Below are 22,841 nucleotides of genomic sequence, written 5' to 3'. Positions count from 1 at the left end.
CCTTGAAACAAGGATGCCCATGGGCAAAGATTCCAGGAAACAAAGGGCAAAGGGAGGTTAGGAAGGATTCATTTAAGGTATAGCAGCTAGGAGGAAGAAGCTATTGGTTAGCTTCCTATTTTAACTAATTACTTTAGCTAGCTAGGTGCTCAGCTCAGTTTCTTTTGTGCCAGCTGCCAGCTTCCTCTGAATTTCAGCACCTAGCAGAAATGTCCCAGTAGCACCACCCTAGTTACAATCCTATCTTTAAGCCACAAGAATTGATGGTCATCAATTCATTTTCAGATTAGCTCATAATATTCAGAGGCCTTACTAAATCCATTGCAGTCAGAGGCACAAATTGATATTTTATAAAGGAGTAGCTAGTTAATGTTTGATATCACTTGCAAAGAACCAGGAAGATCCGAGAGCAGCGGGAACTTACCATGTACTTCCAGGTCAAAGGAACAGCTGTCAAACTTGTCCTTGTAGGATACTTCACACCTGTAGTTTCCAGCATAGTTTTCCTTGGCTTTGATGATCTGCATCTCAAATGTATACATCTGAAATGAGATGGGTTGGCATAATTCACACCTGTCTTAGGAATACAAAGTTAAAAATCAAAATGGTCATGTATTGGAAGCTGACGATTTGACTACTAAATACAAGTGAATGGTCATCCTCATGGTTAGTCATTGGTGTAGTAGAAAGAGCACCTGGCTCTGAAGCCAGAGGAAGAGAGTTCAAATCCTCCATCTAATGCAGGCTCCCTGTATGACACTGGCAAATCGAATAACTTCCCTGGAGATCAGTTTCCTCACCTGTAGAATTATAGACTTGAACTCAATTGCTTCTGAGGCTCCTTCCAGGTAGAGATCTATGATCCTTTCACTCCCTACCTGTCTCATCTTAAGGAGATGATTTAAGCTCCTGAGTCTCAGTTTCCCTATCTATAAGCTTATGAGAGGGGTAAAATAAGGGTGTTGGACTAGAGGGCCTCTTCCCTTCCATCTATGATATAATTCTTAGAAGACGTCTAGGTTGTCAGAAGGACAAGGGGACCTACAAAAATGAAGAATATCATATGGGACAGCAATGGAGTCAAATCCTTCATTAAGTGCAACAGTCCTAGTTTTGATGTCAGCAGGGGGAAGATGCCCAGGACAAGTATTGAGTTTTCTATCTCTTTTAGAAGACATAAAGAACAATAACCGAGAAATCCAGTATCAAGATTAGATTCAGTTGAAAAAGAGGGAAATCCATAGGCGACTGCTGGGGAGACTGACGGGCTGCCCTCACTGTCAGTTCTGGTGCTGATACTGGGCATGACCCTTCCCCACCATGTTGCATCCTGGGCAAAGGCCCTATCACCTGAGCTACTTACAACTCTCAGGACAGTCATCTCAGCAGGCAAAGGCAATGAGCAAATACACTTGGAGGCCATGACCATACCCTAGTTTGCCTTTCAAAGGTTTCCTTCAGCTGAAGATGTTTCCCAGCTTTGCTGGCCAAGTCCATCCATTTTCCTTTGAACCATTTGACAGTGGGTTTTCTAAGAAGATCTTTGGCTTCAACTTTGGCTATAAAGGTAATATTTTCACCTAAAAAAAAACACACCCAATTCCAACTTTCGTTAAAAAAAAAGTATATATTTTTTGTTTCATTATCAGCTAGAAACAATTATTTGATTACCAGATACAAAGAATGACCCAAACCATTTGACCAAAATTGAAAATTTACTGAAAATGCTTTATTCCCTACAGATGTTTTAGAATAATACTAATACTCAGGGGCAGCTAAGTGGCTCAGTGAACAGAGCACTGGCCCTGGAGTCAGGAGGACCTGAGTTCAAATTCCACCTCAGACACTTAACACTTACTAGCCATGTGACCTTGGGCAAGTCACAACCCTAATTGCCCTGCCTTCCCCCTCCAAAAAGCAAAAAAAAAAAAAAAGAGAGAGAGAAGAATACTAATACTACTAATAATGATAATTAGCATTTATAGAGTGCTTTAAGATTTGCAAAGTGCTTTACAGATATTATATAATTTTGTCTTTACAAAATCCTTATGAGGTAGGTGCTGCTATTATCATCATTTTACAGATAAGGAAAGAGAGGCATATAGAGGTTAAGTGACTTATCCACTGTCACATAACTAGTAGTGTTTGAATCTGGATTTGAACTCAGGTCTTCCTCCAGGTTCATCACTCTATCCACTGTGCCATCAAACTGCCTTAGAACTACAAATAAAATATTCAATTCTAAAAGTTAATATCTTAGAGACTGTAGCTGAAAGAACACTACCAAATGTACCAATTAAGTGAAGTCAGACTATCTACATGGACAAGGGACTGGGACCCACTTGCAGAAATCTAAAACTTGCTACTATTATAATATTGAGATATTCTCCCAGAATTCGGATTCACTGAATGTTTCAAACAATATTCGAAGAATATACATTTTTCAGTCATGGCCTAAAATTAATTGAAAAAGTAGCCTTTGAATTAATTCAGCTGCAAACCCTTATTTACATATTTTATATTCACCAAGACTGGGCTCTGTCAATAGGAGAGGGATCAGCTCGGCCTGTGAATTCACTGGTATAGTGATCTCTTGGGTAAGGAAAATTCCTCTACCCATGCAGGTCACAGCTTCTCTGCAACTTCTAGCCTTAGAGAATGGCCCAGGGCCCTGAGAGTATAGGGGACTGGCCCAGGGTCATGCAGTCCATCTCTGTCTGAGATGACATTTGAACAATAAGCATTCCTGGCTCCAATGCCAGCTCCATTCACCATACCATTCTATGGAATATTCTCTACACCTTCTATCCTACCTTCAAAAATGTTCAAAATCTTTACATATTTTAGTAACATAATTAACCTTTAAAAAAACACAAATATTCTTCCAGTAATTCTAGATGCTTGTGAATCTTGCAATACAACCACCTTTGAAAAAACAAAGTTACCAGTGACCCACCAGGGAAAGGTGGGAGACAGGTGGGTCTCCAGATAGCTTCAGTGCTTATTGAGGAGCATACAATAAGAAAGAGAGGTGTGGGGGCGGCCAGGTGGCTCAGCGAGTAAGAGCATCGGCTCCAGTGTTGGGATGACCTGGAGATCGAATCCCAGGCTCAGACACTCAGCACCACGCCCAGAAATAACTGGCCATGTAACCTTGAGCAAGTTACTTAACCCCGATTGCTTAAAAAAAAAAAAGTGTCAAAAAAGAAAGAGAGGTGTGCTGATCCCATAGCCAGAAAGGATACTAATTGTACAGGATAAAAGAGCATAGATGGGCTATGTTCTGCCCAGGTGGAGAGAACGGCCATATCAGTGAGGTCCCAGATCATCCACTGAAGTACTGAAGGAATGGATAATCAACCTAGCTAACTGCCTATCAGATCCTACACAGCACAGGTGTACATGCATATATTCCCCCTACTTGTGAAATGTAAAAGACCATGACAGCTTTGCATTATTAAGATAACTAGCTAGTGAGAAAGACAGATAGAATGATAGATAGATGAAATTGTGTGTCTGTGTTTGTGTGTGTGTACGTGTGGGTAGGTAGATAGAATGATAGACAAATAGAACAATAGGTAGTTAGATAAATGACAGATGGCACGATATGTAGATAGATGGAATGATAAAATGATAGATAGACAGACAGGTAGGAAAGGCATGTATTAAGGACTTACTATGTTTCAGGCACTGGGTATACAAGCATAAGCAGGGAGGACAGTCTCCTCTCTCAAGCAACACTTAATTCTAGGCACTCACCAACTTTCACCGTTCCATTCTGGGGCTTTTCCACAAACAGCACACTTTGGGAGGTGTTGGAGTTCTGCTTGTCTTGTTCTTCCCCGACTGGGGATTCACCCAGAGACCATTCTAAGAAGCAGGAAGTAAACAGATCACTTTCCAAGCAAGGTTGTCCCCAGAAAGAAGACTTACCTGTGCTCAGTGTCGGCATTAACTCAGCCACCGACCTTCTTTTAAGGCAATAGCTTAGCTTTCCCATTTTTACAGAGTAATAGGTTTCAGTAAAATGAGATCTTAGAGTTTCTGTGAGAATAGCTTTCCATGATGTTGGAAAAAAAGACATTAGAATTAGAACAATTCTAGAATGCAAACAAGTAGTAGGAATTTGTCAGTCCTATTTTCATCATTGTGTTCTAAACCAGCTGAATCTTCCTTTTAGAGGTACACTATAGTAGTAAATAAATGGATATGGCCATGTCTGTGTGACTGCTCTAAAGTTAGATGGAATCAGCAGAGCCCATCAGTCCCTGAGAGGGAGGGGAAGAAGGATTAAGGAGATTAGGTGAGTATTCCCAGGCTGATGCTCTTTGCTTGGTGGGTGCATCAGGAAGGCTAATCAGCCAGTCCGGTTGCTCATCCTATGGATAAGCCCATGATTTAGGCTCTTTAATGAGTTACAAGAGAGGAGCTTTGGCTTGTCCAGGCTCATCTATGATTAGGAAGTCCAAAAGTGACTTCCTGAATCAAGGAAAGTCTTTAGCATCCCTGTCCACAATGAAAGAAAAGTTCACGGAGTATTGACTCTTTCTTTTCCTTCCTTCCTTCCTTCCTTCCTTCCTTCCTTCCTTCCTTCCTTCCTTCCTTCCTTCCTTCCTTCCTTCCTTCCTTCCTTCCTTCCTTCCTTCCTTCCTTTCTTCCTCCCATCCTTTCTTCCTTCTGTTCTTCATTCTTCCTTCCTTCCCCACCCCATCTCTTATTTTTAATCAAGAGAATTCTTTTATGTTGGGAGCTCCAAGGAAAAAGTCAACCTGGGATAACAGAGTACTTAGAGATCATATAGAGCTGTAGGCAGTACAGCTCAGAGGAGAAAGACAGGAGAGGGAATGCCAGGCATTGCTTGATCCCTGCAGTCTGTGTATGAAGCAGTCAGCTGAGAGCCATAAGGGAAGAGAGGCAGTTTCAGCAGCGTTATTTAAGGTCAGAGAAAGAGTATAACCGAGTAAATAAGCCTTGGATGTTTCCTGAACCACAAGGAAAGACACATAAAATGCTTTCCATTTTTATTTGAAAGAAAGGCCACTTCATTTTCCAACAAAATACTGCCTACAGCAAGGTGAAAATTTCTGTTAACTTTTGGTTTTGTTATTTAGAAAGTCAATTATCAATATCCATATCCCTCAACTGGGGTGGAGGGATCACATAATGCTAGTTCTTACACATATTTTGATGTTGATGTTTTATACTGTTTGGATAGGGATTGAGCCTGTGACTTCACTGATACACGGAATTCCCAGGTGAGGAAATTCTCTCTACCAATGCAGGCTGACATTTTTTCTTGCAATTTTTAGTCTTACAGAGCTCCCTGGGGGCACTGTGATGTTAAGTGATCTGCCCAGGGTCATGCTAGTATAGGTTAGAGATGCAACTTGAATCCAGGTAGGTCTTCCTAACTTCAAGACTGGCTTTCTGTTCACGGTGCCATCTACCATTTCATCAAGGAACAGAATGAAAATGCATCTAGTTAAGTAATAGCAACATACATGGTGGTCCTTGAGAGATGTTTTCCTCTGTTGCCTCATTATGCAGTGGAAGTGACCTTAGGTGCTTTGAAGGTTATGACATCTGAGCACAAGCTCTGGCAAGTTCTACCAGGGAGATAAATCTTTGAATATGACCAAAGTAACCAACTGGCATTGCTGCCTGAGGGCCAGGAGGCTCATCTCCAGTAGGCTGGCCATTTGGTGACAAAGTTATTGGTTATAGCAACCTAGGAAGCTCACAAATGGGAACAGTTAATGGGGCCTAGTCTCCTAGCAGAGTGGATAAAGTCACATATTCCTCTACTTGTCAAGTGACCCTATTTTATCTACTCTATTACTTCCAGGTCCCAAATATAAGGCAGAGTTAAATACAGGTCAAGTCCTTCTGTAACCAAAATATCTTTGTAATGATAGCAATTTCAAGTCTTAGACGATGGCTTACTAATTTTAAACAAATATTCTATATGACAAAATTTATCTAGCATAAAAGAAGGTGTACACATATCAAAGCAGGGTGATGAGATGGGATCTGCCTACTGATTCCTTATTTTCTCAGCAGTCACCTCAGAGGATCACCATTGGTTCCTACTCCATAGCAACTCTCTCTCTCCTGGGTGACCTCACTGTACCTTGGTGACATGCAGCAGCCCAGAAGACCACTTCTTAGGGTAGGAGTAGAACAGAGTATTTTAAAGAATTATTCTCACCAGTCAGTTGCTAAGTGCAGTTTTTCCCCCATCTGCTTAAAGTTCTATCAAACTGTACATGGAACCGTTTTTTAAAATTGCGCCATCTTTTAAAGTCGTTACATCTTTATACCCTCTAAGTTCTGGTGCCCCTGGGCAAAGTACTCCCATTGCTCTGTCTTGGGTTTGGCTCTATCCCTTTTCTGTTTCCCTTTTTACATTGTCCAAAACTCTAAGCTGAAGTTTATTTGTAATTAGCTCAGCACTAGCCTTGGTGTCTAACCAGGCCCAGAAGTCTGCCTTCCCTTGCCCTGAGCCCTCATGCTTTCCCATCATGGTCTTCAATGATGCTTATGCATTCTGGGCTTCAATAACTATACCATTCTAAAATACTAATGGAAGAATTAATTTTAAGTGGGGCCTTGTGGAGACAAGGGTCCTACTTAGTTACATAATCCATTAGTGACTTAAAAACCCAAGGCTATCCAAAAGGAAAAGGAAAAGTTTGTCTTATTTGGGGATTTTTAGTGCCCTTCACATTCTAGGAGGCCTTCCTGTTTCACCTGTGATTAATTCTAACTTTGTCAGACTAAGTCCTTTTTAATCAATGTTCCCTATTTTCTACTCCCTTCTTTTCTGTAGCTATATAAAGTACACCAATTTAATTCAATTAGGCAAAAATGTATTAAGGGGCAACACAATTTGTTTATCCTTGAAAGGACAGTGAAAGGAGATCTCTCTCTTTTTTTCCTCTACACAGTTTTCTAGAAAGAGAACTTTTACTGAAAGGAAATCTTACAATATGATCTTATAACAAGATTATATTTTATGTTTATGAATTTTTGTATCCTTAATAAATAAACTCTATGGACCAATAAGCATTTTTAAGCACCTCCTATATCCCAGGCACTGTGTTAAATGCCAGGGATACAAAGAAAGCAGAAACAGTCCCTGATCTCAGGGAGCACATAGTCTAAAGAGGGAGACAACATGGAAGCCACTATGAACACCAAGGTGTATATATAGGGTAAATTGCAGACACTCTCAGAGCGAAGACATTTACATTAAGTGGGGACTGGTAAAGGTGAGAATTGGGCTGACACCTGAAGAAGGTCAGTCACTAAGAAAGGAGATATTCCTGTACTACTTCTAGATCTCCATGCTTGATAAATATTGTAGAAGCAAAATATTTGACAGAAGATAAACACCTTGAGGACAGGAAGCAGCTTCCTTTGCTATTTTTATCCCTAGGACTTTACCATAGTGTACATAGTATACAGTAAGTACTTAATAAATACTTTTTCATCCATTACTTCATTTTATCTTTGAATCTATAGCATCTAGCACTGTGCTGGGCATACCTGGTAAAGGCTTGCTGAATTGACTTGAACGGAAAACAAAAATAATGATGAAACTTGGCTAAACTTTGAATGTTTACCTTTCACATAAAATTACCACTGATTTCCTGACAAAGTGATGTTCTTGTAAACAAAATGCACTAGAAGATTACTATGGAGGATAAGACTGAAACAAAACAAATGTTAAAAGTTGAATCACAGAATCAATACCTTTAAGGAAAGAGAGCATTAGTGGTCTGTTATTTGAAGATAGAAATGGAATGTCTGGTTTATTCAGGAGAGTGCTCACCTGAATCTTTCCTTGCCAGTGCTCGGGCATTGATATCTGAAAGGAAAGAGTAACTTGGATGACACTGTTAAAAGAATTTGGGATGAGTTCGTACTCTCTTAGCCCTCCCAAAAGCTGGCTCTTCTGTTCATGGAGAAAACATCAAAGTTGGTTTATGTGATAAATCACCAAGAGTTTTGTAAATATAAAATATATATATGCATATGCATTTGAATGAAAGCATATGGCAGGACTGGAAATTCAAGCATTGCTATTTTTGTGAAATTAGCCTCCCAAGTCATATTAATCTTATTTAATTCATTAAGCAAAGCTTTCTTTTGCAATACTGTAAAAATTATAGTCCAAGCCAATGTTTTTCTTTTAGTTCCTGGCCATGGAGACATCCTAGTTGGAATCCCAGGGAGTTTGTGGCTCAGATTTCCATCTAGTAACTGACCTACATGTCCTTTTATCTAGCCAATTAATAGTAAACTTAAATTTAAAAATTGGAACCATCCTAACCTGCTGGCAGGGCACTGGGTGGAGAGACATCACCTTCACCTGGAAAAAGAAATAGGAAGAAAGTAATCAAGGAAAAAAGAGCCTTGTCCATATTAACCTTCTTTGGGAGGTGAAGGAATGGGAGGGGGTGGTAGTGAGAGAAGAACCAGAGATGAAATGAGAAAATGACACCTGCAGAAAAAAAGAGGAAGGAACCACTTGGAGAGAGAACTTCACACTGAAGGATAAAGCTCAGAACCCTCAGTAAGTGAAGTGGTGATTCAGTGAAATAAATTTTACAAAGAGCAGGCAGCAGACCAACTAAATCGAATCAAAGGTTTAGGGCAGATGAGCTGTGGGAAAAGTTTTTTGTATGGCTGAGAAAAGAGGTAACATTGAAGTCCCAAAATGGTGAAATCAGAGTCAATAGCAGATCAGAATCGTAGATTTGGGGTTGGAAGGATCCTTAGAGATCACCTAATCCAACCCCCTCTCTTTATATAACATTGATTTATAACATAGATTTAGAGCAGGGCCACAGGGTACAACCTTGTCCTTTTGTAGAACAGGACAAAGGCCTAGAGATGTAAAAATGACTTGCCCCAGGTCATATAAAGGTCAGGTGTTTTGAGCTGGGATTTGAACCCAGGTCTTATGAACCCAGATCCAATGCACTTCCCACTAATCCACACTGCCTTTCTTATCTGAGATTCAGCATTTTCCTTTTCAGCAAGTAAAATGTCTGTCCTTTGTATCATTAACACATTTATACTATTTTGGACATAAGCATGAATTAATGTTAGTAATATATCTTTTCTGAAAGATTAGAGGTAATCAAACTTGGACTATGTTTAACCAACAGCTTAGATGTGTTTGAATATTTAATGCACACCACACTAAAGGGAAATGGAAAGAACTGGGGTTCAAGTAAGCCATAGTCCATTTGTAAAGAGGGGTTCAAGTAAGCCATAGTCCATTTGTAAAGATAACCTTCATGAAAGAATTTGACCTTCTACTAAATATATCACAAACCATTTAAAGATCTTTGTAAAAACTTTTCCAGGATGAACATCATCATTATTTAATTTTATATATTACTTACAAGTATTTCATCAGCTATATGTATAAGAGATAAAACTCTTAAGTGTGGTGGCAGTATATTTATGGTATTTCTTGCACAGATATTGACTAGACAGCCTAGTAAAATGCTTGCACTTCAAGGGCAGGAATCATATGAATTTTAGACCTTGTATAAGAGTCTTAAAACTCTGGCAACGTTGGTTGCTTCTCATTTAAGACCACAACAATTCATGAAAACCACCTACTAAGGTGTAGAGGGGTTTGGGAGAGGGAGTACTCATACTATTATGTTGGGCTAAAATAAACAAAGACATGAAATGTTACTGCTTAAAAGTGGTTTTTAAAGCTACCTTAAACTTGTGAAAATGTTTGATTATGAATTCTTTAAAAATAGTACATAAAATTAGATCTAGAAAACTATTATATATTTATCACAATAAATATTTTGAGAAATTTCTCAAGAGAAATACATATATTAGACCAGTTTAAGAAGCAAGATCATTTGGAATTATCTATTAAACAAACACTACATTTTCTTGTACTCAATGTAGAATTTGAATACAAATGTTATTCACCTACCTGAGATGCTTTTCAATGCTTTCTGCCTCATCACAGTTGTATTTTGGGCTACAAATTATATATATGTAATTTCTCTATATAGCCAGAGCTATAATGACAGTCACTTCTGGTAAACATGGCCCAAAATTGGAGTTAGGATGCATATTCAACACAAAATGTGAAAATTCCAGAGGCTATTAAGGTCCTTGAAATGTATTCTGCTTTTCAGGTGACTGGAAATTCAATAATGATAAATCAGATCTCCTGGAACTTTGCTATTACATTATTCATTATAGAACTCAGCATAAAATGAGCTGTTATCAAACATTTCCCAAGGATGTAAAGTACTGAAATAGCTAGAGGATTCCATTCTCTATTTCCCCTTAGCCCCAAATGGTGCCATCTCCTGGTCCCTCATTATTACATTATTACTTGGCTTGTGTGTTGCTGCAAAAATTAAAATAAAATTTTACCATTTATCAGAATCTTAGCAAAGAACTTCTACCAATCTAGGGAAATGAAAAACTAACTGAGAAGGCCACATCATCCTCCATTTTTTGTTTATTTGGTTGTTTTTGGAGAGCAATAAATGAACATAGTTAAAAAATTCTCTCTCAGATCTTTGTATTAATTCCTTACTAGAAGGAAAAGATAGTCTTCACATGCTTTTATAAAATCATGAGAATTATATAAAAATTAACAAAAATAATTAATTTTGATGGACCAAATCATAGTGGGTGAGCGCCTTCTAAGTTTAGTGAAAGTCAGGCATTTAAGACAACATTCCCAAAATGAGCAATTTTGAAAGATGTAAGAACGTTGATCAGTTACAAAAGATGCTACCCACTTCCCGACAGAGAGACAATGACTGCATGTGCAGAATGAGGAACATTTTTTGCAAGAATTTTTTTAGGGGACAGGAGAGAAAAGAATAAATGTTTGATAAGTGAAAAAAGATTTTTTTAAAAAGTTTTTTAACTTTTTAGTTAAAAAATAGTGGAATGCAGATACTATTATAATGTTCCAAACCAATTTATTGTATTAGCAACATCAAAAGCTCAGGTTGTCAGTCAAAAAGCACCAGGATTCCTTGAGTGAGGTCACTTCTACCCTTGATTAAAAATGATTTCCAGTTTAAAAAGTTTTTTTACACTCCTTTGTACAGTGAGAGGTCTACCACTGTTACACACTGCAATTATTTTTGGACTTTTTCAATGTATTGATCAGTTGTGCTGATTTTTTTTCCTTTCTAAAAACACTATGTGGCATATGAGAGGATGAGGGATACTTGTTCTCTGGGAGGAGGAAGAGGAACACATGAGGAGAAGGAGGGGTACTTCAGATAACCATGGCGATGTAAGAAACAGAAAAATATCAATAAAAACTTACTTAAATGGTAAAATTTAAAAAATTGGAGATTATAAAAAGAAGCATTCTTGGGGATAGGAGTGTGGAGATTGAGAAAAAGGGAAGATATATGTGTAAAATCAAGGCTTGAGAATACTAATGTCTGTTTTCCTGAAAAAAAAATCTTTCTTCCAAATGAGCCAAAATATTTCCCGGGGAATAAGTACTTAATTCAAAGATGCCTTCTACTGAAAATGTCAAATATCAGAGACTATTAAGGAAAACAATTTCAGGAAAAGACATTCAATGTGTCTAACAGGCATGACATTTACTACCTCCTCCCCAAACAGCTTGAGTCTTGAAACTGCTTTGCAATAAACAATTTGGTTATGATATTCATGTTCAGACCTTAAGTCTTGAAAAATTGGTTTGGTTGAGCCAAGGTCTGTGGATCTACAAGTTTCTTGGATATGACTGAAAATGCCTAGGTTCAATTTTCCATAGAAATATTTCCACAGTTCATGAGTTCCATATTAGGCTCCTTGAAGGCAGGGAGGGATTATTTCTCTTTGTCTTTGTCTCTACAGTCCCCAGCGCAATGCCCAGTATACAGGAGGCATTCATAAATGTATGTTCAATTGAACAGAATGATAAGGGCTGGGACTGAGGGGTATAGAGGAGAAGGACCCTTGCATATGGACACTGGAAGGATGAGATGAGTCTGAAGATCAAAGGATCAGAGAGGATCAGAGATGTAGGGCTAGACCAGACTTTGGCAGTCATGTTGTCCAATCCCCTTATTTTTGCAGAGGGGGAAAGTGAGACCTGCAAAAGTTAAATAACCTAGTCAGGGTCACACAAGCTAGTAAGTGGCAGAGCCAGGATTTGGGATAGTGGAATGCAGATGCTATTATAATGTTCCAAACCAATTTATTGTATTAGCGACATCAAAAGCTCAGGTTGTCAGTCAAAAAGCACCAGGATTCCTTGAGTGAGGTCACTTCTGCCCTTGATTAAAAATGATTTCCAGTTTTAAAAAATTTACATTGAACTCAGTAGCCATTAACTGTTGAGTTTTTAGGATAAAGACTGAAAGCAATGAAAATTCAAAGAAATAGAATCAGCCAATATTTGTGAGACAGAAAAGATCTGCATCTTTGCCTGGGCATTAAAAGTATTGACTTGCCCTGGTCCTACAACCTTTGTGAGTCTGAGGGAGGACCTGAACCCAGATTTTCCTGATTCTAAGGTCATTTTCCACCTACTACACCACCCAGTGTTTCAGAGACTGAGTTTATTTATACAATAAACACAAACAAAATAATATGGTGGTGATAAATGCAGGTAAAGTAAAAAAAACCCTTAAAATGTTACTTGTGCATATGGGTGCCTATGTTTGCAGATATTTGAATAACTGAAGCTTGTTTTAAAGATACCATTTGCTAAAAAGGAATAATGTAATTAAAATATGTAGATGAAACATGCAGACATTTTAGTTGATAGTTGATTAACTGGAAGGAATCTAAAATAAAAATAAAAGTACACAGAATATGTTTTCAATTGCTAGTCAAAAGTACCAGGGCATTACTTCATTTGTAAAGAAAGCTGGAAGGAAAAAAGGAAGAAAACAAGATGGACATATTAAGATACACACACACACACACACAACCCACATGGGAGTAAATTTGTTAGAACTTCTGGAGTCTTATTTCCATCTCTGCAAAACAGATTCATAATAAAAAGAAAAACGTGAATCCCAAGTTTTCTAAAATATCAGTTAGATGCCTATAGAAATGGAGAAAAGTAGATCTGGAACAAGTCCACAGTGGTTTATAGAATACTGTTAATGAGAAAGTTCCAATCAAATGCCTGAAAAAGGAACAAAGATGTTCTCATGCCTGTCAGTACAATATTCCTGGAGGATATCCATGAAGACATGCCTCTTCCTTCTGTTGACTGGGTGTGATTTGCACTCCTGGAGAGAGTGCCCATATCAGTGAGATCTCAGACCCGCTGAAGCAAAGGATTATCTATAATAGGAATATGAAGCAGTAACCACTACAGACAGGCTTGCCTGTCCTTGTATAAAAATAATCAGATTTTATTTTTACAAATGTTCTAGAACCACTTTGTCCAAATAAGCATCCACCTTCAAAGCCAAACACAGTAAATTCACATTTCAAAACCTTTTTAGAAGGCTTCTCGTTGGATTGTCCCTAGGATTTTGGCAGAAGAAAACTCAGGCTACTCATGTTATACCTTTTTTTTTTTAAAGCAATCGGAGTTAAGTAACTTGCTCAAGGTTACACGGCCAGTTATTTCTGGGTGTGGTGCTGAGTGTCTGAACTCGGAATCGACCCCCAGGTCATCCTGACACTGGGGCCGGTGCTCTTACTCACTGAGCCACCTGGCTGCCCCTATACCTAATTTTTAATCAAGAACAGTGTCACTGAGCTTGGGTGTCTACCTCATTCATTGGACTTGGCTCCAAATGATTCTTTTTTTTTTTTTGCTTTTTGGAGGGCAGTTGGGGTTAAGTGACTTGCCCAAGGTCACACGGCTAGTTTTTTTGTGTTAAGTGTCTGAGGCTGTGTGATAGTAATGGCAATTAAAGATTCCCCTGTATTGGCTTGGTTTTCAAATTGATTGTGTTAAAACCCAGAGTTTGTTAATCCCACCTGTGGGATGGGCTTGTTGATGTGAAAAGAAAGTCCTGAATTGGGAGGAGCTGGTGACGTAGATTTGGAGACACGAGAGAGAGGCGGAAGATTTTTTTGGTAGCAGCACCTCGTGGAGAGAGAGAGACTAAGAGAATTGCTGGTGGCCGCTTTGAATTGCCCTGGACTTTTGAGACCTGCCCCCTGAGCAGCCAAGGACTGAGGAGACATGGCTGTTTTGCTGGTACTTTGTCTGTCTGTTTTGATGTTATTTTGCCAGATTTGTCCACTGGTGAAAGACTGTCCTTTTGTTGAAGAAGTCCTGGAACCTGGCTGTTCGCTAAGAAGGCCTGAGACTGTCCTGCAGACAGAGAGTGAATACTGTCCACTGGTGAGGGACAGTACTGTTGTTGCAGGGGTCTGGAGACTGTCCTGCAGACAGAGTGAATACTGTCCACTGGTGAGGGACAGTGCTGTTGTTGCAGGGATCTGGGAGCCTTTCTGTTGGTTCAGAAGCCCTGAAGAAGGATTTTCTTGTTGTATGTTTACAGAAATCCTGGGAGAGGGCTTTGCTAATGTGTTCAGGGGTTCTAGGACTGTTCTACAGACAGAGGATAAATTCATGAAGGGACTGGCAATGTATCTTATGGCCTTGCTAAGCCTTGTCTCCCCAGGAACTAAGATTGCTGAGAACTTGCCTCTTGTCAAGATGAAGAAAAGACCTCCATTTGGGTATTAAGTGCTGTGTTTAAACTTGATGTAACTCTGGGGTAGATTCAATTGTGATCCTGGGAGTGGGGAACTTTTGACCTTATTGTGCTCTGTGATTGACAAATGAAGGTACTTTACCTATGTTTGGAAACTAATCTCCATTTGAGAAGAGGGGTTTTGTGGTGGACTTAATTAAGGTATAGCCTAGGGATGGAGTAGTATTTAGAACAGGGACTTTGTAATTGATTGAATGATTGGAAGATCCTGGGGTGGGGTAGTACTTGGAGATTATTTAATCACACTTAGTAAATGCTGTATTTTGAATGATGTCATGTTTTGATCTTCTCTGTTCTGGGTTTGTTACTGAATAAAATAGAGAGCACCTATGCTGGTATTTTGAACCTGGGAAGTTGCCTTTGCTTGGTATTACATTACAGGCCGGATTTGAACTCAGGTCCTCCTGACTCCAGGGCTGGTGCTCTATACATTGTGCCACCTAGCCACCCCTCCAAATGATTTTTCTTTGCAAAAATGGAATCTATCCTGAAAGGAAGGAGATTTGCCACCATTGAGGAGACTAAAAAGATGTGGGAATGTTTCCTGATAGAACTTTCAGGAGAGTTCAAGAATGGTTCAAACAATGCTGGCACTAGTGGGTTTATTTTATGACTTTGCAAAGGGAAGATTTTGAATGGTACAACAGTCGTTTGGCTATCTACATGCTGGCATGTGGATTTTTTAAAAAAAATTCAGTCACCTTATCTTGTAGCTATTCCTTCCTTTGCAATTCTACTAAATTTGGTTGGGTGGCTACATAGAATCTACGGAAGGGGGCCTGAGTGGTGATTACACATTCTTCCAGGTTGCTGGGGAACAGAGAAGGCTGGAGGGGAATCATAGGATTGTAGTGGGTGACTGAGAGCATGAGGCCATAACACAGGCAGACAGGTGTCTCTGCCTAGGATTTGGTGGGCTTCCAGACACTCAGCAAACCTGGCAGAGTTGATGAGCTTTGTCATCAATACTTCTTTTTAATGTGCCACAGAAACCAGGCGATCCCTGTGACTGTGAAAGAGATTTATCACAGTGTCAAAGTTAATAAAACAAACAACTTTCCCCCCTCAAAAAAAACCCATCAAAGTTATTCTGGCACTAATCTGGACAAAGTAGAGAAAAAATATTTATCTTGATCTCTAACAATGAAAATTCTTTCTATTTTTTGTCATTTATAGAGAAAGATAATTCAATTGTGCATCAACTGGTCAGGTAGAGCGCTAAGTGGTATACTAAGAATTCAGCAATAGCCTTGTGCAAATGAATTCAATGGTTTCAAGCATATTCTCATTATATGCCAAATTTGTGGCCAAAGGGAATAAATATCTGAAGTTTCCATGCCTGGTGCCTCTCATGTCCCTTCTTATGCTTTAAAAAAAAAAAAACTAGGTAAGAATTGTCAAGGGATCTTCCCCTTTCTATTTGCCATTCATTTGTAACCAGACAGAAATTAATTTGGATGGTGGGTAGTACCCATGAGGATTTTCAATACTGTTGGATGACCAGCAATTCTGATAGGGCACAAATTCATTTGTTCATGTAACATGTATTCCTTGGGAGCCTACTGTGTGCATGCTGCTGTGTTCCATAGAAAAATGAAAGTTGGGATTTGCTCACAACCTGATTGAGGGAAGATATGCATGAGGGAAATACTCTAGCTATGACCCAAGGCAGTGCAAGATTGAGTATTAAAATGAGTGAAGACAGAAAGGAGGGACTGGTATGGGCTGAAACAAAGGAAGGAGAAAGTAAGCTGAGTCTTAAAGAATGGGTGATAACTGGATTGCTTGAGGGGCACAGGAAGACATTCCAGTGAGGGCAATGACCCAGCACAGGAGAGATTATCCCCATATTGCATTTTTAACCATTTCTCCCTCTTTTCATGTGTGGATCATAGGACTGGAGATTCAGAGCTGGAAGGGACCTTAGGCAACATTTGGTCCAACCTCATCATTTTACTGATTCCCAGTGAAATTAAGTGGCTTATGTATCATTACACAGTTAGGATCTGAACTCATGTCTTCCTTACCTCTAGCCCAGGGGAAGTTAAAAAAGAGGAGAGGAAGCGATTTTCTGTGTGATCTCATGAGTTCTTTTTTTTTTTTTAGAAACTTGTTTTGGAATCATATTCAAAGTCTTTGTAATGTCGATTGAGTCATGCAGATGAAATGCAAACAACAAAACCAACCTCTGAAGCAGACTCATAGCAAATAAAGTAGGAAAATTCAACAGAGAGAGGCAGAGATATGGACACCAGGACAGCGGCTGTGGATGCTCTTTCTGCTCCTAGCCTTGGTGAAGACCATCCTTCCTTTCCCTTCCTCCCAACTTACCTTTAGGGGGTGCAGATCCGCCCTCCTTCTCTTTACTTTGTTCTGTGTAGAAAGAAATGTTTGAGAGGATCTTAAAAAAGATGGAAAACATTTGTAATTCTAGGGCCAGTAAGAACAAGGGAAACCAATGATTGTCATCACCACCACCACCCTCATCACCACCTTCATTACACAGCACCTACAAGGCATTGTGCTAAGCACATTACAAATATTATCTTATTCGATCCTCACAGCAATCCTGAGAGGTAGGCATTATCCCCATTTTACAGATGAGGAATCTGAGGCAAACTGAGGTTAAGTGATTTATCCAAGGGCACACAGGTTGAAAAGGTCAGGGCAAGGATCTGAATGCATGTGTCCTGACTCTGGGTCCAGCCCTCTTGCCACACAAGGCCCCTTGGAGCCTCCCTGTAGGAGGTGGGGATAAGACTGCAGTACATTCCAGTCACGCAGGACAGTCCATGCAGAGACCTGGCCCCAATGGCTCCATTTTGCTTATAATGAAGATGAGGTCTTTTCGAGGCTTAGATAAGAGAATGGCTATAAAGTGTGTTACAGGACTCTGAGCATCACAAGAAAGCACCAGATAATGTATAAATTAGAAGGCTCACTTCAGATTTCCTCATTATTTAGCTAGCCTATTATTTATCAGTGTATATTTATCTAGCTTGTATCTCTGATGTAGGTTTTATTTTTTCAATAGTTAAAAATTCAACTTTTTTACCCTAATTTGTGATTTCATAGGCTTAGGGACATCCCCGAGACAAAACCACCCATCCAAGTGGCATTTGCCTCATAATTTAAAGTCTTAGAGAGTTGCCTAGGGCAGAAAGTGGTTATAAATGAATTGTACAGGATTGCATGGCCAGTATGTAGGAGAGGCAGGACTCGAACCCAGGCCTTTCTGCCTCCAATGCCCACTTTCTGTCCACACAATGCACTTCCTTTAGTAGAGGTTTCCTAAATATAGAAAACACAGAGACTAGAGAGATAAGCAGCTGCCTCCACTAACAGCCTCCTCAGCTGTCCTCTCTTGGCACGGTGGTGACCCTGAGACCTCGAAGGTTATGCCAGAGATCACTACAACTGCTACAGATATAGAAAGGTCATGATAGTCACTGGTGGAGAGACTCTCCGTACCAGTCAAGTGGAGTGAGGGATCTCTGAAGGACGAAGGCATGTTATGCTGCTTGTATTATTACGTAGCTTAACTGATGTATGCCGTCATCCAGTTTCCTCCGTCTCAGCCTTCCTCCAGTCCCTGATCTTGCAAGGAGGCAACTCTGGGTTTTCAAAGGGTAATGACACACAAGCTCTGGCAAGTCCTACCCAAGACACGGGGCTTTAAGCATTGAAATCCTCAAAGTACTCTTAGTTATTATTATGTCCCATTTTACAGTTGGAGAAACTGAGGTAGAGAAAGATGACATGACTTGCCCATGGTCATAAAGCCAGTCATAAGAATGAGAGGCTGGGGCTGGACAGTAAGTTGGCCTGGCTGGGGATCTGATATTCTATCAATTATACACCGTCTGGGGAATGCCCTCACTGCCAAAATCTTGGACTCTTGACATGTCAAAGTATTATCTGGGGTATATTTGCACCATAATTAGAGGCAATTCTCTAGAAGATCTTAAGTCCCAGAAAAGGTATTGATATGCATGGATAGAAGAAAAATCCTTACTGGGAGCTTCCTACAATGAGGACCTAGGTCTAGCCTAAAATTGTGTGTGTGGTCTCATGTCCACATGTGTGCAAGCTTGGAATGACTTATCCATGCTCTCACAAAGACCACTGGGCAGCACCAAGTGAGAAAAACAAAAGGAAATCTTATTTTGGTGACAGCCATGCAAGTTTAAAAAAATAAATAACTGAAGGGAAAGGTTACATCTATGATGATCTATAGGAAGGAACTCAGTGTGGCATGATGGGGGCAAAAATAAATCATGCCTTCTCTGGGAGGCAGAATGTCTGTCAGGTGGAAAAACACCCACAGGAGTGGGAGATCCTGGAAAGAAGCATGGCGCCGCTCTGTGCTCTCAAGTAGGTTATTTATGAGGTCTGGTTTAAAGCAGCTTAGATTAAGACATGTCGCTTACAGTCTTAAAATGGTCAGTTTGGCACATAATGACATCCTATCTTATGTTACTGTGAGGGCAGCATGATGTGGCAGATAAAGAGCTGGCCTCAGTGGAGGTTGAAACCTGGGTTCCCGCCTCTGATCCAAATTGGATGTGAGACCCGGCTCAACTATGTCAGCGGAAAAGTTGTTTTGCATAGATGGAGGGCATTTTCTCACTGGGAGTTCCCTACATGGATGAAATTACAGGTCTCCAACCCCTGCAAAATGTGTGTGGTCATAGCAAGGTTTCTTCTGCTTTATTTTTCCTAACTGGATTGAAAGATTTTGGTTGGTGTTGAAATTTCCCAAATATTAGGATTCAGCCAAATGGCTTCTAAAATAGAGGCACCTAAATCCACAGACACTTACATAGGAAAGGTAGCTAGAAACTCAGATTAGATTAGCTGAAGCAGTTATTAGTGCCAGGCAAAGGGCCAAGTGTAGCCCTTTGACAGAACCCAAACTTCACGGAATAAATCCTAAGCCTCCACAATTGAGGACCTAAAGGGCCATGTGTGGCCTTGAGACCACATGTTCCTCACCCCTGGTTAATTAATAGTATAATTAATAGTAGGTGGATGGAAGCTTAGGGATAAATTTCCTCCCTCAAATTTTCATCTGGGTAAATGTTAGAATGGAAGCCCCTTGAGAGCAGGAGCTGTTTTCCAATGTTGTCTTTATGTCCCCATTGCTCAGCACAGGGCTTTGCACACAGTATGCCCTTAGTGCTTACTTTACATTTGTCCCAATTGAATTTCCTCTTATTAAGTTCATCCCAATGCTCTAGATCTTGACCCAACATCCAGTTTAGTGTCATCAGCACAGTTGATGATCATGTCATCTACGCCTTTATTCAAGTCACTGATAAAAATGTTTAACAGTGCATAGCTGGGGGCATCTAGGTGGCACAGTGAACAGAGCACCAGCCCTGGAATCAGGAGGACCTGAGTTCAAATTTGGCCTCAGACACTTGACACTTACTAGCTGTGTGACCTTGGGCAAGTCACTTAACCCCAATTGCATTGCCTTCCCCCCTTCCAAAACTACTACAACAACAACAAACAACCAAAAAAAAAAAAAAACAACCAGTGCCTAGCCAAGCTCAAATCACTCAAATCACACTATTTGTGTAATCTTGGGCAATTTGTTTATCTCTCAGAGACTTAGTAACATGTAAAATGAGGGTTTAATTAGATAGCTCCAGATCTACAAATCTGTGATCCCTGGGGGCCCTCCACTGGAGACCTCCTGTCATGCTGTCATTGAACCATTAATGATTGCTCCTAGAGTCCAATCATTTACTCAGAGGTCACCTCGTTGTATTATCAACTATTCCACATCACTCCATCTTCTTCCCAAGACTAGCATGAGGTACTTTGTCAGAGGCTTTGTTAAAATCTAGGTAAATTATATCTACAGAATTCCCCTTAACTTTGTTGTTGCTGTTTAATTTTTTCCAATTGTGTCTGATTCTTTGTGACCCCATTTTGGGGTTTTCTTGGCAAAGATACTGAAGTGGTTTGCCATTTCCTTCTCTGGCTAATTTTAGAGATGAGGAAACTGAAGCTAACAGGGTTAAGTGACTTGCCCAGGGTCACACAGTTAGAAAGTGTCTGATGTTGGATCCTAGCTGCCCCTAACCACCTGTTTAGAAACACTGTTGAAAGAGAGAATGAGGGGCAGCTAAGTGGCGCAGTGAATAGAGCAGCTGGCCTGCAGTGAGGAGGACCTGAGTTCAAATGTGACCTCAGACATTTAACGTTTACTAGCTGTGTGAACTTGGGCAATTGCCCTGCAAGAGAGAGAGAGAGAGAGAGAGAGAGAGAGAGAGAGAGAATGCGGTAAGTCTGGAAGGACTCAGGATGGAGGCATGCTGGCTCTTTGTAATCCTTTGTAATTCTTCCTTTTCTAGATGCTCAGGAGCCATCTCTTTAAAGACCTATCCTAGAATGTTCCCAGGAATCTAAGCCAAGCTAATTACTTCATAATCAGAAGATTCTTCTCTTGAGTTTTTTTTTAAACACATCGGTACACAATTTGTCCTCCTCCAGGTCGGCAAACCTTCTGTCTTCCACCATTTTTCAGTTGTATCCCCCAGTTCTTTCAGTATCTGATGACAGAATCCATGGGGGCCTCGTGACTTGGCTCAGAGGCAAGCAGGTGCCCTGTCACTGACTCCTCACTTATCTGGTATGTCACCTTGCTGGTGGTCTCAGCTCTGGGCAGATCCCTTCTCTTTCTGGGGCTTGGTTTCCTAACAGTCCCTGCCCTCGAGGAGCTTCTGTTCTGGTCTTAGTGGTCTCTGCCTGGTGAGAGATGCAAAAGGACAGAGCTGATCTTTGGGCAGAGGCCAGAGGAAAAGCACTGCATTCCTGGGTACAGCTTTCTTTGCTTGTTCAGGCAATGTCCTCTTGGGCTGGTCACGACCCAAAGCTAACAACAACCTTTTTTGCTCTTGAGGCACCACCACAAACCATGCACCAAAAGCATGGTCAGCTGGAGGAGGACCGGGATGTAACCCCCCAGGGCTGGCAGTGGTGGAGGGGGAGAGCAGAGACAGACCCTGGACACAGGGCACTTTCACTACTGAGGAGGCTACTAAGGTTGGGGAAGGGCTGGGGTACAGGGCGACCTCTCTGAGAGCCTTCTAGTTTATCTGGCTAGGTATTTTTGCTTGCACAGGCATTGCGAGATCGTATACAGTGTTGGACTCAGAGCCAGGAAGACCTGGGCTCAATTCCTACCTCTGATACTAACTATATGGCCCTGGGCAAGTCACTTAACTTCAGCGTCCAGAGCAACCCTCTTAGAGGATAAGTTGCAAAGAAGGTGCTGAACTCCATTGGTAGAAGGCGTTTCATTGCCCAGGAATTCCCCGTGTTAATGAAATAGTAGATCCTGTCCTTATCTTCTGAACCCTCTAGTATTACTAGTTAAGTGTTAAGTTCAGTTGTTTTCATATGCAAGTACTGGTAGCACCTTCTACATTTATCACCTCAGGTCAAAGCCCTGATTGCCCCATCCTAGTTATGTCTCTGGTAAATGATACCTTACAAAGTCAGCCATAATTCCTTCAATAGTAGTTAGCTCTAAGTTGGCATATAAATGGTCCAATTAAAGCAGGTGAAAAACATTTGGATGGGTGGGTTAATTGTATCGACCAGATTACAACTTGTCATGCGACACATTCACTTACCTTCAGGAGGTGGGGCTGGTGCTTCATTTTCTAGAAATAAAAAAAAAAAAGAGTGGAATTACTAGGTTTTGTTGACACAGGGAAAAGCTTCCACTCAAGGTCACACTCCTAGAGCTCAGTCTTCACTCTAGACAGCCATCTTACTTAAGTGTTCCATTGACAGGTCCTTGGTAGTGATGATGTACAGGCTCTGGGAACCTCCTTGAGCTCCCCTTGAATCTTCCCACATAGGGCATTTGCATAAGACCTTTCATTGTGGCTCCACCAAAACCTTGGTTACTAGCTTGGCCCTCCATTATCCAGCTAGCCCCAACTCTTGATCCTCCCAATATCCAAATCTGTTACACCTTGAACTGGCCTAGCCCTTCATTGACTGTTGACTCCAGGTAGCCTCCAGAAACTTCCCACCCTTAATCACTCATTTACTGGAGTCTGACCTCATTGACTCCTCCTGAAGACCCTCCCCAAA

General features: G+C 40.5%; 1 protein-coding gene across 8 annotated transcripts in view; it reads right to left on the bottom strand.

The window, feature by feature from the left end:
* The window catches only part of MYBPC1 (myosin binding protein C1), a 179,129-nt gene that overhangs the window by 57,900 nt on the left and 98,388 nt on the right, over window positions 1-22,841 (bottom strand). For 7 of the 8 annotated variants that reach the window (XM_069095234.1, XM_069095233.1, XM_069095240.1 and 4 more), the window contains exons 3-9: window positions 22,373-22,402; window positions 17,055-17,096; window positions 8,336-8,374; window positions 7,835-7,870; window positions 3,760-3,870; window positions 1,432-1,580; window positions 425-542 (exon numbers count right to left, since the gene is read on the bottom strand). In XM_069095234.1, the coding sequence (XP_068951335.1) occupies window positions 425-542; window positions 1,432-1,580; window positions 3,760-3,870; window positions 7,835-7,870; window positions 8,336-8,374; window positions 17,055-17,096; window positions 22,373-22,402 (525 nt within the window). The remainder of the gene's footprint in view (window positions 1-424; window positions 543-1,431; window positions 1,581-3,759; window positions 3,871-7,834; window positions 7,871-8,335; window positions 8,375-17,054; window positions 17,097-22,372; window positions 22,403-22,841) is intronic. The other variant, XM_069095239.1, reaches the window with a different exon arrangement.

Source organism: Petaurus breviceps, unplaced genomic scaffold (genome assembly GCF_028583685.1).
Source record: "Petaurus breviceps papuanus isolate PSGF00001 unplaced genomic scaffold, PetGlider_PUasm1.0 225, whole genome shotgun sequence".
Lineage (NCBI taxonomy): Eukaryota > Metazoa > Chordata > Mammalia > Diprotodontia > Petauridae > Petaurus > Petaurus breviceps.
The sequence above is the reverse complement of the archived record's forward strand: the minus strand, read 5'-3'. Positions and strand labels throughout refer to the sequence as shown.